Source organism: Gavialis gangeticus, unplaced genomic scaffold, assembly GCF_001723915.1.
Source record: "Gavialis gangeticus isolate Ggan-Ray unplaced genomic scaffold, GavGan_comp1, whole genome shotgun sequence".
In the NCBI taxonomy this organism is placed as follows: domain Eukaryota; kingdom Metazoa; phylum Chordata; order Crocodylia; family Gavialidae; genus Gavialis; species Gavialis gangeticus.
This window is the reverse complement of record NW_017728993.1, coordinates 56,313,306-56,336,055: the sequence shown is the minus strand read 5'-3', so window position 1 is coordinate 56,336,055 and position 22,750 is coordinate 56,313,306. Positions and strand designations below refer to the sequence as shown.

The following is a 22,750-nucleotide window of genomic DNA, read 5'->3' as shown; positions in this document are numbered from 1 at the left end:
ATGCCTGTAGTTTTCACCCTCCTGCGCCTTAACACTCACATATGACATGAGTTTTGCTCCCCAGAAGCTTGAGGTACAGTTTCCCAGAAACCCCTGCACCTATCTTCTTGAAACTTGGCAGACCTCGTGCCCTCAGAAGGGGCTACCATCTCTGCAATCTTTGTCCAGATCAGCCCCAAAATGACAAAGTTATAGTGATTCCCCATTATAGTCTATGGCTGAATCTCCGAATCTGTCTGAGTCAGTATCGAATCTTCCAAAGCCAATTCAACCAGATCGATTTGGGACAGTGATCTGAATCTTTGAATCAAATCACTGCCCTCTAAATCACCTGAATACAAATCAAATACTTCCCTATTTGTACAGGCCTACTCTTTAATCCCCTGTCCTCTCCATATCTTGCTGGAGCAGAGAGGTAGACTAGGGTGCCGGGGGATTGGGCTGGAGAGCCTGGCTCAGGTGGTGATGCAGAGCCTGGGAGTCTGGCAGTGGCATGGCAAGCAGGGGTCTGAAGGCAGGGGGGACAGTGGTAGGGGTATCTGTGGATGCTGGGCTATAAAGGTCTTGGTGTGGGGGGGGGTCCCTTTTGAAATAGTCTCTCTTGAAATGAGGTACTATTTCAGAGGTTTCAGTCACTTTTGGAGCATTTCAGAGGGCGTATATGTCAGTAGAGCTGGCCCTCTGAAGCCTTTCAGAGGCATTTGAAATGCTTTACAAATGTTATTTCTAGCTACAGCCTCAATGTATGAGCTTAAAATAAAGTTCCCTACTTTCTTTTATTTTCAGTTTTTAACAGCTACAAGTGTTATAGCTGCTGAACTAGAACCATCGTTTAATAACACTAACACTAATGTATATAAGTAAACCTACTGGTGGTTCAAGTCTGGACTCTGGCTCCATTCTGAATTGTGTTACTGACTCATTTAGTGAACCTGTGCACTTAACTTCTCTGTGCTTCAGTCTGCTGAACAGAAAAACCAGTTCCTGTGATATTTGTGTCTCACTAAGGTGATTTAAGGATAACAGACGGTGCTTGGTGCACTTTAGTTGAGGCTTGCTCGTGTCTGTAGCTGGTGACTGTACAGGGGAAGGTCCATGGTGGATATCTGATAGTGTGGGGGTGGTAATGTGTTTCAGGCTCAAATTAAGAAAGAAAACAAGATATGTGTTTTATATGTAATGTGTTTTGTGGCATAGAATGGAATGGTAGATACAGGCCAATGTTGTTTACAGCTTATACAGAGAACATATGGTATGAAGGTGTTTTCTTGTTTAATAGTGGGAAGGTGGCCCATGAAGACAGAGGGAATGGGAAGATCTGGTAGTTAGGGTAGGTGGAACTCATGTGAAAGAGTAGGGGGCTGGTTGTAACAGGGGGCCTTCTTGGGACTGATTTCCCAGTGGCCCGCCCACCTGTTTCTGGGCTAACCACCTGCCTTCTCACCTGCCATGCCTTGATGTTAATTATTTAATTGATGTTAATTAAGCGGGAGGCTGCCCATTTCTTGCCCCAATGCCAGGGGGCACTATCTGTGGCTCTGTTCCTACACCGCAGCTCAAGCATCACAGATGGCATCCAGATGTTATCACTATCACCGGCCCCACACTGGGCCCCAGAATCCTACTAGTTGATCCCCACTTAGATCCCTCCATTCAGGCAGCCTATTCTGCCTCTATTCCAGGCTGCATAGCTCCCTGAGCTGCTCCCCCTTATGGGTGTGGTCCCCCCAGGACCTTTGGCTCTACTAGCCCTGGACCACCTCCATGCCAGTCAGAACCCCAGGCCCTCAGCTCTTGGACATTCCTCGTGGTGGGCCCCTGGCCCTTCCAGTCCTGGCCCCACCATTGACCAGTTGGGGGATGTCCATACAGGTTAAGAGTCTATGGCCCGACTCTCCCTCTCTGGGGTGGGGACTAGGGGTTAAGGCGCCCCACCTTTCACCGGGGTGGTAACTGGCCTGGCATTTCCTGGGGGCTCCCATGCCACTGAGAGCCCTGCCAGGCCACCCACTCCCGGCAGGGTGCAATTTTAGATCATGCCCAGGACCTGAAGACTCCTGACCATCCCCTGCAACTCCTCCCTTACCTCCAGATGATACCAGCCACCTTGCAGCCAGGTAATGTTGTTGCCTGGCCTCCCAGTAGCAAAATGCCTTGTTTATATGGGCAGCCCTGAATCTAAAATGGCTGCCCTCGTCAGGCACCTGCCAGCTGCTGCCTTCTGGCCCTTAAAGTGGCAGGCACAAACAGTGCCCTGCCACACTGGTATACATTAGTACATCAAGTGTGGGGCATTATTATGAGAGTGACTGGTATTTCAGAGCCTGAAGATATACCATATGCAGCTCTAAGGTTTTATACATTTGGGAGAATGGTAGGTAGTATGCTGAGATGAGCTAAGCTTCTCTTGGACATTTCTACCATGTTGACCTTGTGGCCAGTAAGGAAAGGATGGAAGAGCAAGTTCTAAGAGCTCTAAATGCACATTCCCAGAAATAAGAATAGTATTCTCTTGAGATAAAAACTTGGGAGCAAATTACAAGAGTAACCAAGAACCTGTAGAGACCCAGAGAGTGTTTTAAAAAACTGTAAATGTGGCTTTGAATCTCCTACCTTTTGCATGCCAGTTTTTTAAAGTAGAATGATCTTTTAAAAGGTTTCCTTTTTATTTCACCAATACACATTTACCGCCATAACTCTGTAAAAAAACCTGTTTTCTGACATTTAAAAAAATCCTATTTTAAAACCTATGTTTGGGAATCACTTGATGACATTTTTATTTGCATTATTGATTTGGAAGTGGAGTATGTTTATCTTAACATTTGTCAAGGATGCTTTTTCCCCCCACAAAAATCTAAGCATTTTCTGTCATTTCATAGCTTGAAAACAAATTGCCAATGAACTCCAAACTTGATTAACTGTGCTGTTACCATTAGGACCCTGCGTGTCTTCGTATCTGAAACGTTGACCCACGCATCATAACTTCTTGAGTATGTTGCCTGTTTGCGTGTGTTCTGTAAAGTACAATGTACATTTACTGAGTTGGGTACATTAACATAACTGTATTTCAACATAATTAGGATCAACACTAAAAATCTTTAAGGAATTTCCTTAGAAGAAAAGGAAGTTTGGAAACATTACCTCCCAAGTCTCAGGTTGCTGGAATTTGTCTTAAAAACACCTTGTATCTAACATTATTTTTAAGCAAAGTTTCGAGAAACATCCCTGTCCCGCCATCAGATCGGTGTATTGTTACAATGATCCGTTATGAATGGTTGTCAGTTCTAAAGTCTTTAACACATTGAGGGGTCATTTTTGTCCACTTACTTCTCCTGGTGAGACTGCTTTACACAGCTAATGTCTTGCTGGAGTCACTCTGATTTGATTACTCAAAGAAGTCTACACAAGTGGATAATAGAAGTGTAGCTAACCCTCCCCCTTTGCCGCTCCTCTCTCTTTGTCTCTTTTAGTTAAGGAAGGGGGGGAAAAAACCACCACGTTTCTATTTTGGCACCTGATATCTACCAGGCAACTACGATAAACTCTGAGGCTTATCGCAACCGTGGACGGTCTCTAGGCACCGAAGGGTTATTTTACAGTAACTTTATATAACAGAGCTTAGAAAGGGAGAGTTTAAGTTCATAAGCATAAACAGGAAAACCTTACATCACAGCACAGTGTGTGGTGGGGGAGGAGTCTCTGTCTGTCTCTGCACTGCACTCCCAGCTCTTTGTAGTCATGAATTGACTGCAGAAGCTAAGCAACAGAAGCAGAGCGCTGTCTACTCTGCTGGGAAAGTGTGAGAGGATTGTAAAAGCTAGTTGCTTCAAAGCAGGATCCACCATGCTCCGTCCATGTAGAGAAGAGGAAACTGAGAATGAAATTGTTTTGGAAAGTTAAAATGGTAACTAGAGCTTCCTTATTTCTCTACAAACTTTCTAGCTGGAGAATCCCTGTACTGTAGCTGGGCTGTATTCTTTTTTGAGTGAATCCGGCAAGCCTGAACCATATTTGTGTGCAGCTTTTCTGTGCTCCTGCTGTCTTCTGAGCGCCACTTTGAAAGTCTTTCTCGTCGTTATGCTTCATTACCTCTGATGAGTGTTACTGCTATGAAAATGTTTATCTACAAACGTATTGGACTTTGTGTGTGTATCTAATGTGGGGCAGTGGAGGAAAGGGTTTGGGAGAGGGAGCGGAAGTTAGCTGAATCTTTTTAGATTAATTCAGGATTTCTTTTCTGGCTCAGCTATGATGGTTTGGTTTTTTGTTTTTATTTATTTGGGATTGGGGGAGGGCTTAGTTTGAGGAATGTAAAATGGAGAATCATTTTAGTAAGTGTTTTAATTAAAGTTTGAGTCCCTTCTTTTGCTTTCTAATATTTATAACTTTAGGACTTCAACCTATAAAGTTTTGTAGCTGAATATTAATCCCCCCCACCACCAGCGCTTTAGATCTCTCATGTCAAGAGAAATAAAGAATGGCTGTACTTTAAACACTTATAAGTTTCAAAGTTATTCAACAGTTTTTAAAAACACAGTTCCTTCCATACATGAAAAACCAAGGAGATTAATTGTTTTAAAAGGGGGGAGGGGAAAGTTCACTAATCAAGACCAAACTATTTCTCTGAGAAAAGACTTTATAAAACTATTGCAAATATGTGCAAGTCTAGGAAAAATAACTGAATGGAAAGTCAGGGTATCCTGATACCACAGGAAAGGACAGCTTGCCAAGAATATCTTAGCCTACTGTTAGTGTCCATCGAGAAGTGCCTTGTATTGCTCTGATTGTTATATTTACTTTGTACAGCCTATCTTCTGCTCTGAGCACTGCATTAAGCAGTATAGCAGCTGGAATAGATTGTGGTTAGCAGAGGAAGGGGGAGAAATACCATTTTTATCCTTTTCTCTTTCTTTTTTCCCTTCCATGGCAGAGCTCTATTCAGGACTGGGGTGAAGAGGTAGAGGAAGGAGCTGTTTACAATGTCACCCTCAAAAGAGTGCAGATTCAACAGGCTGCCAATAAAGGAGCAAGATGGCTAGGGGTGAGTAAAACCAGTACAGTGGCACCTTGAAAGATTGCTTGTGGACTTTGGAGCTCTGGCCCAATGAGCTGAATTCCAAAGCAACAGTTATGCTATTAACTTTTAGCAAAGGCTGGTTTTAGCATTAAAAAATAACTTAGGAATCTGCACTGCCTGACCAAGGTTTATGGCTCAACTCTTGGTCTTCTGAAAGATGCATAAAACTGGGTTTTGATCATTTGAGGCCATGGATCTCATGGCACTTACTGCAAGACTTGTGATTTTTAAGCCAAAGCCTAATTCTGAAAACTGTTCTGTATCAGAGGCATAACAACCAGGGTCTACGTCCTGGGTAGCAGAGCAGGGGTGGCAGCAGGAACTAGTTGCAGCAGCTGGGCTGGTAACCACCACAGCTGCCATTCTTGCATCTCCTCTAGGTGGAATGGATTGTTTCACTTCAAAGGTAGGTTTGCTTCAGGGGGGCCCGAAAACAAGCCCTGTATGTATGGTCTAATTCTGTAAGTGGCTGGAGGGCTCTGAACTATCAGCTGAGGATTTGGCCAAATGAAATCAAATGGAATAAATCCAGTGAAGTCAATGAAACTATGGCAGTCTATACAACTTGAAGATCTGATGTATATTTTTTGTATGTGTACATTTTTTCAGGAAGGTACGAAATAAATGGTGGGTCTGATTTATTTATATGTTTGGATAACATCTTACCTGCCTCCATTTAAGGTCAATAATTTAGAGACTCTCACCTTGAGATTTAAATCAAAAAGAGTTCTTGTCAAAGTACCATAGCATAAAGCAATATGCAGCCAGGCTGAAAACAGAGTCAGGATAGATAAGCAAACTTTGTCCTGCACAAAGATAATGCTCAGAATTTCCCCTTTCCATATTTCCAAGAAGTACACAGAGTCCTAAGCAGAACAGATTATTTCAAATCTGCTTCCGTGATGAGTGGCAGATTTCCCATCTCTGCCTCCTGTTTTTAGCAGGGTAAGGGAAAAATGTTTGCAAAATTTGCAGGAGATCAACAGTACATTCATATGGTGGTTTTGCCAGAGGTCAGAACCATTCTGAGTGACCCTGTCTTATAGATGTGATTCAAAAAATTCAAAACCTTTCACATTTTAGTGGTGATGACTATTAAACAGTCTCCTTTGACATTAAATCTGGGTGGGAGATCTCAGTCCTCTTAATAAACTCTTGTCCATATTACAGGGATCTCTTTCACAATTGGCATTAGGTGGTATATTTCTTCTGGGTTTTAGCTAGAGTCCAAGTGCTGCGAGGTGTGCAAAGTGAGCTATCCTTTTATTGTTATATCTCATTCCACCAGGTCAAAACCGAAGCATGTTTGTGGGAAGAGAGACTGTATGCCAGAAGTCTGCACCAGTTTTGTGTATAAATGGATGACTACAGTCTCTTGGGCTTACAAACTGGCATCTTTCATGTGCATTAATCACTCGTGTCAGTTTTAAAATAACCAAAAATTGTAACTTTCTTTTCCCCCTTAAGAACTTTGAAACCTACATTATTTTAAACTCTTTTGGTGCATGGGAACTGATCCTGTTTTAGTTATTGATTTCAGTGTGTTTCCATGGTCAATAAACAGCCTTAATTCAGAGCATTATTTATTAATATGCATCCCATCAGCAATTCTGTCTTACAAAGCAGAGCTGGTTTTTACAGTTGTCAGAGGCTTTTTCTGAACTTCTAAATTAGGAGCTGATGTGTTTCATTACCTGGATATTATAACCTTCCAGTGCTTTGCAGCTTCCTAATGCTATATAAAATTAGTTACCACCAGTAGTCAGTGAGTTTCCCAGTGTTGTGTTGTCTTTCTTTCTAAAGTTAACATAAGTCTTGCTTGGGTTGCAGATTCAGGGTTAAATTGAAGGCAGTGGGAGTAAGACATACATGTCCAACAGGCTTTGGGCATTCCTTATAACAAATACACTAATTCTTTTTGACTGTATATATTCCTAAAAAATAGGAAGTGTTAAGTATCTAGGTTACTTCCAGTGTGCACATCCTTCATGGGTCCCCATAGCCCTTAATCTTGTAGTTTACAGCATCAGCAAAAATTTTCTTTTGACTTGAAAGCCCTGTTTTATTGTGTTTGGTTTTTAAATATCCTGTGCAGCATCCATAAGTTTTCATAAAAGTGAAGATTTGACCCAGTGACCCCAAAGTGGGTGCTCTCAGTGATGCTACATGTGTAAATGCTTTGTAATTCTTTCAGATGAAGGATAGTAGGTATCAAGGTAAATTTATATACTATGTCTGACATAACTCTATGGATTTCATACAGAAAATTTCATATAAATCATATTAAAGGAAGAGTAAAAATCCTGCTTATTTCAAACATGATAGATTTTTACACTTACCACACAGTGGGCACGTCTACGCAAGACACTACTGTACAGTCATTACTATGCGTTTATTTAGTACTTGTACAAATTGCTGATTTGAGTATTTGTTTAAACAAGTACTAAATAAATGCGCAGTAATATGAGTTACTGTGCAGTAGTACCAGCAAATGCCTTTTTTGTGATGCTAGATTTTGTTTTAGATGCTACTATGATGTCTTTTACTTTTTTAATTATTGATATTATTATAGCACTTCAGTGCTGTAGTCATGTACCATGAAACCACTGTGATAGACACTAGACAAACACAAACATATAGTCCTGATCAAAAAGAGCTTACAATTTAAGCATAAGACAAGAGACAACAGATGAATGCAGACAGTCTGGAGAGCACAAGGCAACAATGAGCCAGTACTGGTCAGCATGATAGGCAGTAGTATCAGCCAGCAGGAACCTAACTAAATAACTATTTTCAAGAGTGTTTTGGACATAGCAAAGGAAAGATTTTGAAGAGGACCTTGAAGGGGGATAGTGGTGGTCCTTCTGTGAATGTTTATGGAGAGTTTTCCCAAGCTAGAGGAGGAAAATGGAGAAAGGTACAAAGATGCTCATTTGAAAATTTAAGACATGGGTGACTGAGGCTGGCATCATGAGCCAGTTGGAGGTCAGAATCAGTGTCAGAAATGATAGGCAGGGTGGGGATATGCACAAAGGGTGTTGAAATTGAAATGCAAGTAGCTTATCTTTGGTATGATACAGGGTGAGAGGTACAGTGAAAGCATAGAGTAGGAGAATGAGATATGAAGTGGCATCCTAAATGGATGCAAGTGGGGAAAGATGGTACTTATCAAGGCCAGATAAAAAGACATTGTAGTAATTGGGACACAAGATTATGAAAACGTGATTTTGAGTTTCACCTGTATGGATGGATAGGAAAAGATGTGTCTTACAATCTTTTGGCAATAGAAATCTTGGCAATATCTACATTTTGTACTAGATGTGAGGATCAAGCATGAGGACTGAGTCAAGATACTCCCCAGGCCTGAATGATAGCATGGATGATGAAGGTATCCGTGGTGTTCATAGTGATTAAGAAAGGCAAGTAATGTGAAATGCTTTGGAATTGGAAATTAAGAAGGGTTGTCTTATTTGGAGTGGATGGCTGTCCACAAAGAGACATTGAAAGGTCAGGATTTTTTGTTCTGATGGAAATTTTTTGTTCTGTTGGGTCGGGAGTAGAGAAATAGATCTGTGAGTCATCATCTTAGAGGTGTTAGTTGAATTTGAGTTTGTGGGTGCAGCTACCAAGAGAAAAGCATGAGAAAAGAGAAGAGGATCGGGGCAGATTTGGGAGGTAGAAAAAGAAGCAGAAGAAAGGATTATGGAAACCAAGTAAAGGCATGATTTCCAGAAGAACAGTGCAGTGCTAGATACAGCTGATATATCAAGGAAGATGAGGATGGCTTGCTGGTTTTGAGCGTTAGCTAAGAAGGGGTTGTAAGAGACTGTGTGGTGGAAACAGTTTCAGTGAACTGCAGTAGACGGTGGTAGCTTGATTGGAGGACATTTAAAATGAAATTAGTGGAGATGAATTCCAGGCAGTTATTGTAACCAGCATGTCCAATGAGCTGAAATGAAATGAAAAAGCCAAGGAGGTGGGACACTAACTGGAGAGACAAGTGAGGTCAAGAATGGGATTAAGATGGGAAGAACCAAAGATATTCATAGGTGTGATAGTTGACAGTCTTTTTCATCCAGTGACTGAACCAACAAGAGATGATGCTACCTGAAGCTTGCTTTTAGGAAGCACTGAGGACGTTATAGAAAATGACCTTGATTCAAGTGATCATACATTGATTCTATTTAATTTAAATGGAAGGACAGACAAAAATAGGACTGTACCAAAGGGTTTTTTTGTTTTTAAAAGATAAAATGGTAAGCTGAGAGAAGTTTTAGGTGACATCAGTTGAAATTAGAAGCTCAGTTGGTGGAATGTAGAGAAAACTTGGAATTTCTTTGTGTAAGAAGTAAAAAACCCCCACAAACTACCTGCAACTTGTATCTGTAATGAAGAGGAAGAAGTTATAGAAAAGGCCCCAAACCAACCTGCTGAAGAAGGATATGAGGCGTAAGGTGAGAAGCTACAAAAAATGGAAAAAAAATGTACTGACCATCAAAGGGAGCTATGGTTTGAAGGTCAGGAAGTGTAGGGATAAAGTGGGTATTGCCTGCAGCTATACTTATTTAGACCTTGTAAAGGAAATCAAAACCAATAGTAAAAACTTTTTAAAGAGAAAAATTGTGGCTGCTATGCAGTAAAAGAGGAATAGAAATTATAGGTAATTTACATATGGCCCCAAATTGTAAGTGAATGTTTTGCTACAATTTTTAATAAAAAAGATGAAATAAGAAAGCTGTGCTATTGTGCTAATGCATAGTAGAACTAGTTTACCATGCATTAGCATCACTTAAAAGGCCTGTGCTGGTGCTGCTGTGCAGTAGCGCCAATTACCGAGCATTTAGTTAGTACCTGGATTTGGTGCATTAATGCATGTGTAGATGTGCCCACTGAGAGACTAAAAACAGATTTCTGGTATGAGATGGGATCTTATCAGTTAAAAACAAAAGAGAGGGAGAAATATATGGGCACATTAGCCAATTGCAGCATGACTGGGCCAACAGTGTTATGGGGCTGTGAAAAAGGCAAATGTAGTTCCTTGCTGTATGAAGCAAGGTATTTGCAGGAGAAACTGTAAGTATTAACACTGTTATAGAAAGTACTGGCGGGATCTCATTGGAAATAATATATACAACTCTGGTCACCCATGCTCCAGAGAGATGAAATTAAATGGGAACAAGCGTAGAGAAAGATAGCAGGGAGAATGGAGAACCTGTCATATGAGAAACTAAAAGAGCATGGTTTGTGTAGCCTAACAATATGGAAGCTGAGAGGAGTTCTAATTGTTTTCCATATATACATCAAGGGATAAAACCCAGGGTTGAGAAGAGAGCTATTTAAGATATGGGACAGTGTTGGCACAAGAATAAATGAGAATAACTTCCCTATTAATGCATTTAAGATGGGAATTAGAAGAATGTTTCTAACTGTCAGTTCAGTGAAGTTCTGGAACATCCTTCATATTGAATTAGTGGGGGCAAATGCCTAAAAAGCTTGATCATTTAAAAAAAAAATTATGTAAGTGGTTGCCCATAATAGCAGGGGATTGTGCTGGCCAAAACAAGGAGCAAGTAGGTCACTTCTAGTTCTATTATTCCTAAGCCAAATGAAGACACAATGTCAATGAAATGTGCAACTAAGAAGTTAGGTGAATTATCAACATTATTATGAGAATATTTGAGAATAGGGGGATAGAGAGAGAGAGTGAAACAATGATTAGAAACAGAAACAAGACCTGGCAGAGGGCCAGGTGCAGAGACAGTCTTAAACAAAAGGATTTAATTTCTGTGAGAGCCAGGAATCGAAGAAATTGTTGTGTTCCAGTTTAGAACAGAGGTCTTGGACTGGTTAGACAAACATGATGACTGCTGCATTTCAAAATGAGGTATGTAGATGTCTCAGATATTTTAAAATATGGGTAAGGTATTCCAGAGACAGCAAGAGAAGGGCAAGTGTAAAGGTAGACGAGTATGGGTGTGAGACTAGGAACGCTAGCCAGAAAGAGCAGGGGATGGCCAGAAAGGATGTGCAACACGGGTACGGCGGGAGGGCAGAACAGAATTGGGCATATACCACTAAAGATAAGGAGGAGGTAGTGGAGGAGAGTGTGGATATGGATATTTGAGCTCTGCTAGTGGGAATAGTGAGGAAGAGAAGCAAGTAGAGTGGTGGATTGTGAGGGTAATGAGGATGGGGAAATGGATCAGTAGAGGAAAGAGAAGAGTAAGGAGGAAGGAAAAGGATAGATGCTGTGATGTAGAAGAAAGGTGCAGTGAGAGACAGGTGAGATTGGCAAATAGATAACATTTCTTTTTAAAAAAGCTGTTTAAAAATGCTATGAAAATACGTTTGCATGTGCTTCTTCATAAGTATTTAGGGTGATTTTTTTTCCCTTCCTGGTCATGTAAGTGCCCAGATTTGGTTATCTACATACTATCCTAATGCCAAAAATGCCACTAGAACACAGGTGGGAATTTTGGATGCCTGTACATGAGCACAGAGACTGCTTTGATGTGCTGTAATTACAGCACATCAGAGTAGGCTGGACTAATCAAGTCTGCTGGAGCGTGGTAATTACTGTGCTCCAGCAGCCTCCCATGTATCAGTGTCCCTGCACTTAAAAATGGCAGCAGGGGCACTTGAACTAAAGTTTGTAAAATTAATTTAGCGAGCTTTAGTTGAAGCACCTCTGCCACCATTTTTAAGCATGGGGATGCTGATACACAAGATGCTTTAGTGCTTTAATTAAAGTGTCCCCCCCACTCCCCCCCCGAGCATGTGTAAAAGTGACCTTTATTCCTGGCTGCCTAGTCATCTTGTAGATATGTAGGGGTGTCTAAGGCCCAAAAACGTTATTGACCAAAACCCATGACTAGCAGGACTTAGACTCAAGAACAGATGAGAGATGTCTATCAGGGAAGGCAGGAGTTTTTTTATCATCTTTTTCTACCCTGTAGCTAAGTGGCTAAGGTACTCACCTTGGATTGATAGAGGACCTGGGTTCTAGGCCCCCTTCCCACCCAGAGGGAGCCTCAGTTTGGGTCTCTCTGATTTCTTAGTGCAGCACTAGAATGATCATGCCGTAGGTGTGGCATTATCCAAACCCTTATTTAGTGCTCCTTAGGAAGCTGGACTGCTACTCCTTGCCTTTAATATAGTTTTTGGAAAAAATGGATTGAGGGCGGGACAGGAGGGAAGTTTCTTGTGCAGTGGGAGCAAGGGCTTAAGCCCCCCTCTCCCTCTCCAGCCCAGCATGGTCTTCACTGAGCCATACATCTTCTGCTCTCACTTATCCTCCAGACCTTCTGGGCTTACTTATCTCTATCTCATGGCTGCCCAGGGGCCTGGCTTCAAAAGGAGCACCGGAGACAGTCTTGGATAATATCTGACCTGTGGCATGGTGATTAGTTGGTTGTCCTTAAGATACAGGTTCAAACCTTCTCTGGGTGCAGGTGTCCTAGAGCCCTGGTCCTCTGCCTTACCAGGTGGGTGCCTTAGCTCGTAGGGGCAAAGATATGATTGTGCTTTTCCCCTACTTCCCACTCACTTTGTTTTCACTGCACATTCCCAGTCTACGTATGTGCACCATTTTTGTGTGCACAGGCTTTTCTGCCTGCTGTGACCAGGAATAGATTTCCTACTTGTGCGTAAGCAGCATTTTTGGCACTTATATAACAAGAAATGCCATGTTGATGTTCAAATCTGGACACTTAGATGACCAGAAAAGGAATAAAATAGCACCTCTAATTTGTTTTGTTTCATCCTGCCATGGAAGGAGCAAGACAGCTGCGCATTGGCACTCAAAGAAGGATACCTTCAGGCAGGAGCAGCTACATCACTTTGTCGTGGTCTTCCAGGGAGTGAGGAAGAATGGGGCCAGATACTGCCCTAGAATGGAAGTATCTTGCTTTGGGTGTGCAGCCTTGTGTGGCAAACACTCCCAGGTACTTGTAGGAGAGATTAGTCATGTGAAGCTCTTTGCCTGCACCTTGCTAAGCTTTGCGACAACCATGGAGTCATATATTTTTTGATTTCTTGGTGGGTGGCAGACCCTAGTATACTTAGTGTACTCTTAACAGATCATTTTTGCATGTTATGATGCTAGGAAGTTCTGTACACTAGACCATTGAGATTGAGTGCAATGTCCCATTCTGTAGAATTCAGCTTGTTTTACAACATTTATTTTCAAAATGCAAGGTTTAGAGATGTAGCTCCTTCTTTCTTCCTTTTTTTCCCCCTGTTCTTTCTTTTTTTTTTTCCTGGCCATAGCTAAGCTTTTGGCCAGAAGGCTCATTTTTACAGGTGTTTTTATTTCAAGTCAGTGTGTCTCAAGGCCTCTTTGATATTGTTGGATTATGTATGTGGTTGAATGTACTTTTTGATCATAGCCTAAACATGAAATGAAGATTAATTGTAGTGGGATGGTAATTTAATTACAGGCCTAGCCACTTTCAGTTTTGTGTTGGTTTTGAACAGTTTTGGAGTATCATATTTACCAAATACTGTCAGTGACAAACATATCGTTTCTGAGAAACTTGTGTTTCCTTTCATGCATAAAAATGCTGGATATGACAATATGCCTAATTGGAACAGTAACGTTTTGTTTCAGGTGCAGCTCTGTCCATTTGTGCCCATTAACCCCCTCTGTGGTGCCTTTAAAAACATCTTGAAAGATAAGTCTGAATTTTTATCTTGCCAGCCTCTGCCTTTGAGGGGTGGATTAACATTTAAATGGTGTTTGAAGTCATCCAACTTTAGGAACACCCAGAGCTTCATTTCTCCTGAGCACAGGCTCCTTCTGAGCCCATCCTTATCCTCTGATAGACTCTTCCGGGCAGTCAAGATTTCCTTTCATCTTCTACCCACTGTAAAGTCCGGGATTTTCTTGTTGAGTGCAGCTTCCTAGCCCACCCAGCAGGCCAGGGCTTGGCACAGTAAACCATGCACTGCTTCGCCGCGTGCTGTTTTGTCCCTGGCTTATTACTTGCTGCATCTGGGTCACTTCTGAGTGAGCCAGAATCATTGGTATCAGACTCCTGCAGTCTGTCTCTGCTGCCCAGTTGAAGGCAGAAGCTGGAGGGTGTAGTTCTGATGGTGATTTGGCAAAGCTGACAAAATAGTTCCCATGGAGCTGACAGGCAGTATCCCAATGGAAATCAGGCTAGATTCCAGCCTATAGTGAGAGAAATACTTTCCCGACTTCTGCTCCAAATAGGCATGTTGAGAATGGAAAAGAAAGGAGTAAGAGGGATTGGGGCTCTTTCATTGATTTTCTTTTTTAATTGAAAAGTTTTAGTCTGAAAAGTTTTAATCTGAAAAGTGAAGTTAAAAAAGATAATCAGAAGGATTGGAGCTCTGGTTGGTGCCCTCGGGATGCTTTGTTATCCTCTGCAAATAAACTGCTTCTGTGGGACTGAAGTTGAGTTCTTTCCACCAGATTTTCAAGTTGGGGGTGTGATGGCAGGCACTCAGGGTGTCTTTACGTGTTGGAGCAGATGTCCGGCATGTGTGTAGGCGTCCCTAAATCCATATTTGGGGGATCTAAACACATATAAATGTTCAGAGGCAGTGGACTCCTTTAGATTATTTTGAAGTCAGTAGAAGCTGGGATTGCTCAGAACATCTACAGATTAGATTTCAGAGTAAGGTGCCTAAATCTAGATTTATATGCCCAACTTTAGGCATCCAGGTTTGAAAATTTGGCCATTTTATTTTTCTATTACATTAACTTGTCTATGTAAGGAAGAGTCTGTTATATTTTTCCACTGCTGCCAGTTGAATCCATTGTGAACCCTAACTTTGTGGTGTAACCCTAGGTTAGATCAACTAACTGCCAGTAGTAGTTTAGATACCATATAATGTAAACATGTTCAGAGAATGTCTAATTGATCTACTAATGATCAGCCTATGCTAGATCTCCAAACATAGCTATTATGGTTGGTAGAGCTTAACCACTGTTTTCAATAGAGGGAAACATTTGCAATATTTTTCTCATCCAAAAAGTCTAACATTCTTTAGCATTTGAAATGAGAAGCAAAGTTGCCAACCTTGTTGCCAGCATGGTAACCAAGCAGCAGCATCATGGCATGGTATCAGCATGGTCAGATTCTGCAGACTCCAGACTAATCAGGGTTGGCAGGGATTGGAGAAGTGACTCATAGTCTAATTAATATTTTGGGCTGGGGCCTTGCATGGCCATACACGATAGGGAGCTAAGCAGGAAGTCCTCCTCCAGGTATCACAGTGTTTGGGCTGTGATGCTCAACCTCACACAATCACTGCAGTCCCTGTGCTGTGAGCACAGAAACTGCTCTTTCCTGTCTCTTCCTCTCCCTCCAGTTCGAAGAGCTAACCATGAAAAAAGAGGCAAGGAGGCCTTGCAATAGAAAATGAATACCTTGCCACCACCTAGAATGCTCACTTCATACATTTCCTTTCAAGTTGTCCTTATTTATTCTTGCAGCAACGGTTCTTGTAAAGAATCAAATTAAAGGTCAGATTGGTAGTGTGACTCGAGAGAATTAATTGTGGCATACTTTAAACCCAGCTCTGTGTCATACCATGCAAGACCATAGTAATACCTTGCTTCATACTTGAACTCCACTTGGAATCTTTCTTAAGTGGTCTATAGTTTAATCTACCAACAGTATCTTTTGCATGTGGTATGAGGTTCTTGCCTCCCTATAGTGTTTTTGTCAAGTGGTCTTAAGTAATAGTTGTGTAGTTGTTAACATAATCTAATTGTATCCTGTTTTTTTCTTAAGATGAGATAAACTGAAGAAAAAATTAATTCACTCAGAAAGGAAATTACCATTTTCTTTCAGAATGTTATAAGATTTAGGTCACTGTTTGGTTTAAGAAATGTTGGCAAGCAGCGCAGTTATGTGTCATCAGAAAACCTAAGAGAAACTTCATATGAGCTGGATTGAGACACTGTAAAGAGAAAAGCCCTGGAGAAACTATTAGTTTACAGTTTGGTTATGAGGTCTTCATTTTACAAATAGATTGTAATACTGTGAGTATGTAAAATGCCTTTGGCTTGAAAATGTGGCCTTTGAAAAGTTAATTAAAGATAAGAGTGACAACCTGTAAATTACAGGTTTTAAACTTGACTTTTATTATTATTTAGAAATCTGCCAATTAAATATCAAACGAGAAGGAAACCTTCTAATAGTCTGCAAATGAGAGGGAAGATATAAGTAATCTGCATATATCAATCAGCAAATATTACAGAATAGCTTGTTACAGTCATCAGAAGAGTAGCATAGTTTGTAAATCACTAACTTTATTCAAACTCTACTTCTAACTCAGAACATTAGAAGGTTTCAATTGGATCCAAAATATTACATCTGTCAGGGATCAGTTAAAGACAATGGACAAAGTTTCTTTTGGTTTAAGTAGGCAGAATCAGGCCTATGGGTTAGGGACAGAAGTTAAACATAAACCAGCTTAAATGATCCAGAACTGGTTTAAAACTGTAACAGAACAGAAGTTCAGTGCGCGCACACTGCTTTCAAAATTGCCAAAACCAGTTTAAGATAAATCTGATTGGATGTAGTATCAGACTTAACTGATTTAGGTTAAAGCAATTTATGGAACTTCTGTCCCAGATCATGGTGTCTTCCCCTTGGATAGACAGACACCAAGTTACTATTGTGAGTTTACATACCACCTTTTGTAAAACTCAGGAACTTCATAAAATTGATAAATGCTCCTAATCCATATAATATCATGTTGTGAAGTCATTATTTTGTTTTTACTTATTCTCAGGCAGACTCATCTTGAACTTTGTGAGAGCGTTACCCAAGTAATGCTAAGAAAAATATTCAGTAAGACAGAGGAGTAACTGGCCAGTTTTATGCTTTGAGTAGTAGCAGTACCCTCCTACGTTGTGCATGTTGTGTGCCACCACTGCTGCTGTGTCCTCACCACTGCTTGACACGGAGCCACTGCAGGAAAGAGCAGGGTGCCAGGGAGGAGAGGGGTGCTGATGGGAGGGTGAATCTCCTGCCTAGCTCTGTTCTGATACAAACACCCCCCCCCCCCCCCCCCGAGGCAGTGCTCAGGGCTTGGAACCCATTGTTATGCTGCTATAGTAAGAAATGGATTTGGACCATGCAAATCAAAAGCAATGCTGAGAAAAATCATTTTACCCGTGGCCCAAATGAATCCATAACTGGGGATGGAGCACGGCTGCTACTTAGCACAGAACAACATAATAAAACTAACAATTTAAAGACTGGAAGAAAAGTGAAGGAATATGTTGTAGAAATAAGGTTCTGGCATTGTTATAATCTCTTTCATTCAGATGGTTTCCATAGCACTACCGTATATTTTTGCGGGACAGACTATAAAAAAGTGTCATGGGATGCAAATGTTTTATAAGCATATAATTGGGTTGGTTTCATAATTTGTCAGTGTCATGTGGGATAGAATAAGTTTCAGGAAAGGGGGAGGGAGGAGAAAGAAGTACTTCTGGGGCCTCTGTTTAAAAAAGAAAGGTAGTTCTTTGAAATGGCTCAAGTATTACAAATGTTGGAATAAATTCTGTTGGAGATGGTTTAGTTGTCAAAGGTGCATGGTTACACTATTTATTCATTACTGTATTTTATCAAAATGAGTACCTCCATATATATGGCATATATGAAAACCTCAGCTGTTTAACAGTGCACAGCAACACATTGAAACAATTTAGGACAGGAAGTGAATTAATTGTAGCCACTTTGGGAGAAGCCCTGGGTTTCATGACAGACAGGTCTGTGAAAATATTTGTTCACTGTACAGCAGCAGTCATTAAAACAACTCATATGTTAGGTTGTATGAGGGTGGATGGGGGTAGAAAACACTTTAAAATATTGTAATGGTGTTATACATTGATGAGAAGCAATCAGTCTGGGTTTAGTTCCAATTAGTGCATCTGGAGAAAAATAAAGAAAAAATATAGAAGGGATATAAAGTTGAGAAATGAAAATGATTACAGGCATGATAAACATTTCTAAAAGAGGAGATGCTGAAAATATTATGACTGTCTAATTTAGGATCTTACGCTGTTAAGACTTGTGCACATGTTTAAGTAGAAGCCTATAGGTGTGATTGGGGTCTTATAGTGGAACTGAGTAAGAGGATGTGGGAAATGAATATAAACTAATAAATTAGATGGGGAACCTAATTGGATGCTGCCATTCTTCTTATTTCAAGAGGATTTTCAATTGTATTCAAAGGTGACATATTTAAAACTGAAAACGTTGACATTTTCCACATATCATATAATTAACCTGAAGGACTCATTGCCAGAAGATGTAATTGGGTCCAACAGTTTAGAAGGATTCAAAAAGGATCAAACAATTATATAAGTAATTACCTGAGAACAACCATGATTATATCAGATAAGATTAAAAATATAAGAGGGGTAAATGCTTGAACTTCATGGCATAAAACAACCACTAACATCCTAGGATAAGGAACAATTTTCCTCTATATGCTAGTTATTCCGTAGTGTCTTTTATTGCAATTGTTTTACTGTCTTCTGAAACATTGGGTTCTGGTGATCGTCAGAAGCGGGATGGCTCTTTGGGTCTGAAATGACAATTACTCTGCCCCTGGTCTATAATGTTCTGTTTCCATTTTTAGGAAACAACTTTATGTTTAGCTAAGCAGACTGTAATTCCTTCCTTACATCAGGATTTAGAGTGGACACCAGGACCGACAACCCTGCAGTCTTGAAAAGGACCAAGAGAACTTTATTGATCAGAAACTGTCAGGCTCTTGTTGCAAAACCATTTCAGTCCTGTGAGCACCTGCACCCTCATGTTTGGTCAATGAGATTTCTGGATGTTTAGCTTCTCAGAAACCAGGTCCTGTATTCTTTTCATCCTGAGCCTGAATCTCAGGTTGTTCTGTGAAGGGGTTTCATGAATCCAAGAATCCTGTGGGTTGCCATTTGCTTTACCCTATCCAGTTTTTTTTTTATAAAAGGCATTGTGTATGTAAAAGAGGCAGCTAGAATTGAACACAGCACTCCACATGTGGCCTCATCAGGCCCTTCTGCAGTGAAAGAATAATATCCTTTGACTTCTGTTCAATACTTGCTATTTATACATTTCAAAATTGTGTTTGCTTTTTTGTTGCTACTTCTAAGCACTGTGCTGAAAGATTTAATGTTCAGCCTACTCTAACCCCTCAAATCCTTCCTCGATCTGTGTGCAGTAGTGCATGACCTTTTGAGGGTAATACTTTTGACAGATTTTCCTGCTAGTTCCTTATATTTCTCTACATTTAATTGCATTAAGCCATCTGTTGTCCATTCCCCTACCCATCAGAATGTGGTAAGTTGTTTGACTTTGACACATTTTGCAAACAAAGTAAAATTGGCAAACTTGGTGTTTTCCACCTGGGAATCAAATATATGAAGATTTCTGCCACTTTGCATTGTAGCACTGACTTGTGATCACCCCTTTTCTTTATCAAAAGGTATGGCTGCTGCCTGGCAGGGGTTTTTGGAGAGGGGTTGCAGTGTGATTTTGATTTATCAAGTCAGGCCCTGATTCTGCACTGATTTTGTGCAGGTGGTCTCTAGCAACATCATGGAGCCCATTGCATTGAGGCAAAAATAAGATTTGAGTTGCTATTCCATTCCCCTTCTTCCTGTATTTTATATTTCCCATCACTGTAAAAAATATGAAAGCAATATTCCTGATGTTCACTATGAAGAAATTTTTCTGTTGCATATTTGATTATTTTGGATACATTAATGTATTGACTAATTCCTTAGTATACACATTTATAGAAAGCATGACTAGAAAAGGCCTGAAATCAAACTAGACAAGAATCATGATGTAGTGGTTAGATGAGGACTCTGGAAATCCATCAATGCAAATTCTGTTTCTGACTGGTACTGAATTATGTGTTCTTGTGCAAATTAATTGTTCTCTCTCTCAGTTTTAGGCTCCTTGTCTGCGATGCTTTTACCCATACTTATAGACAACTTTGAAATCTTTAGATGAAAGTATTTTAATATTATCATGGCATAGTATATGCTAGTGAGAGAAAGAAGACTAATATGGAGCATAGTTTACATGAAAACAGTTCTGTACTGGAGCAGACTTCTCTTGCTTGATGCTATTAAATCTTCATTATGATTCCATGCTGGTAGTGCAGTAACCATGCAGATAAAGGTAAGTAGAGGTAGTTAGCCATGTTAGCGTGTAGTCAGACTAGTGATGAAGTCAGCTGGCAGTCCTGACTTTCATGCAGGGCTGGCCTTACAGGTGGGCAACGTGGGTGACTGCCCGGGGCACCGTGGTCAGGGAGGCACCACTTACATACACTTGTGAGCAGCCCGCACTCACAGCAGTGCTCTCCCCCTGATTGCTGCTCCAGGCAGGAGGAACAGTGCCCGGTCCAACCCTCCCCTCACCTCCAGCCACTGCTCAAGAGGAGTTGGACCAAGCACATGCGGGCATGGTGCTGCCTGCTCCAGTCAACTGCCTTGCTCTTGCACAGCAGCAGCGGTGTTTGCTCACCGGGAAGTGAGTTTCCTGATCCAGCCCAGCAGCTGCCCCCAGGGCTTTATTTCTAAAACTTTTGCTAATACTACTACATACTTAAACTCAAAGAAAGTGTGCCAAAATACAAGTTTGCCCAGGGTGCTATGTCCCATAAGCCTGGTCCTACTTCCATGTAAATAAAGACACTTAAAAGCTCACATGCAGGCACAGATTTGGATATTAAAACCCATCTTGTTAAGAGAGAGGACATTGACTAAGATGCTGAGGTTTATCCCCTCAGTTTTTAAAAGCATCCCTTTGGACCTTTAATATATACCCAAGCCTACCAGAGGCAAGGAAAGACATAGCTAAACAAAGGACAGCACTTCCCTGGAATAGGGCTGCTGTGTCAGCATAGGACGTATTCATGTGCTGGCATGGATCTTGAGCCCACAAACTATGGGCCAGAGCTAAAAATGTTACCCACTGAACCACAATGACACTAATAAGGTGTAGGCTTTAGAAACACTTCCTTTGAGTGAGCTTGTTTTACATGCCGCTCTCATCCATTTTCCTTTAACAGTTCACCCTACTTTGTTCTGGGCGAAGTTTAACCCCTGAGTACTTCTTCCGTCTGTCTTTCCCACATGCTTTTTGAAGCTGTTGCTATCTTCCATGGAGGTTTCCTTTTTAGCTTGTTTTTTTTCCTTCTCTTTAGTAGCTTAAAACATATACTCAGCAGCTCTTTCTTCCCTCTTACACAACTAATGGCTCTCTGTTAGCTAAGGTATAATAATAATGTAATGAAATAATACTATTTTTTTCCTGATAGTTCCAGGGAATTGAAAATGATTGGCCCATGTTATCTGAACTCCAAAAATAGTCATGTATTCTGAGATAGGTAAAGACCATCTCATCGTATGTTGTCAACTCTTTGGAAAGGCAATGCCCCATGAATGCCACTATATCTTGACTACACCAGCATTTAATGTTTTCACTATGGTAATTACCATGACATTCATTAAGTCAAAAGTAGCCTCCACCTGAATGAACTGTTCTAAAATGCTGTAGTTTGAGATTTTCATGTCCCTATGAGGATATCAAAGGAGATTTGGGGACTGTATTATTATCAGTGATCACATAAGTCTGTAAATTTCTGAGTTTACCTAGATTCTCAAAGTTTCATTACTGCTTCAATGAGTAGAATAAATCAATTTATTAGAGGTAACTCTAAGATATATAGGGGGCAGTCTAATTTTAAAAAAGGAAAAAAAAATGGTATATAGTCCTACCTTTTGTCTTTACAGACAAGAGCCTCTTAGGGGCAGGTATTTTAATACAGCAGCTATTGCAGTGCTAATGGAAACTTAAAGAGTGATGCACTTCATTTGAAAATCAAGTTTCTTACTCTTTAAAATTCCAGTTATTTCCTCTGATTGAGTGTTCAAGACTGATGCTGGCTGTTTCCTGAGTCTGCTGGCTCCATTTACTATACAAAATGTGAATGATCTGTTGCACACTTATTTAAGCCACAAGGCTTATGTTCCTCTGTGTGTCAATTCTCTAGTTAGAAAAACATCAGTTGGCAAGAAGTGGGAGAGCAGAGATGAGAGGAACCCTGTTATGTTGTTAATGCCTGCTGTATACTTAAAAAACCTTACAGGAGGAAGTAACAGGTCATGAACGCAGCACCTGCTGTATCTTACACCTTCATCTTAGCTGCTTTTCTTGCCATCTACCCCTTTGCATGTAAGCCACACTTTTTTTGCACTCCCACTACTTGCCATCACATAGTTGCATACACATGTATATATCAACTAAATGATGTAAGCCTGTCTTAAACTGAAATAAGAATATCTTCACTGAGTTCTGTACTGGCTTAACCGAAGTAACCAATTTGCAGTAAACTGATGTGGCCTGATCCCTGAGGAGATGTGTTAGCAGCTAAGTGGTGAAATCATAAATATGTTATGATTTCCATAGGTATGCAGTATTTATTTGCCAAGTGACTGTGCAATTTATCATATGCCTATTGAATTCAGTGCATAAGCATTACCCCAGTATGTCTGATATGTATATAATAAAGCTACAGCAGATATATAGATACTCTGTGTGTATGTTGTCTGTCTGTATTTATGCAAAAAAATATTTTTATTCATTGAAGGCAAGAATCCTAAGAGTCTGTACA

General features: G+C 40.6%; 1 protein-coding gene across 2 annotated transcripts in view; it reads left to right on the top strand.

Moving 5' to 3' along the window:
• The first annotated feature begins 3,716 nt into the window (after positions 1-3,716).
• Positions 3,717-22,750, top strand: part of RGL1 (ral guanine nucleotide dissociation stimulator like 1) — a 146,796-nt gene continuing 127,762 nt past the window's right edge. For both annotated transcript variants that reach the window (XM_019501744.1, XM_019501743.1), the window contains exons 1-2: positions 3,717-3,904; positions 4,931-5,041. In XM_019501744.1, the coding sequence (XP_019357289.1) occupies positions 3,878-3,904; positions 4,931-5,041 (138 nt within the window). In that variant the 5' untranslated portion in view covers positions 3,717-3,877. The remainder of the gene's footprint in view (positions 3,905-4,930; positions 5,042-22,750) is intronic.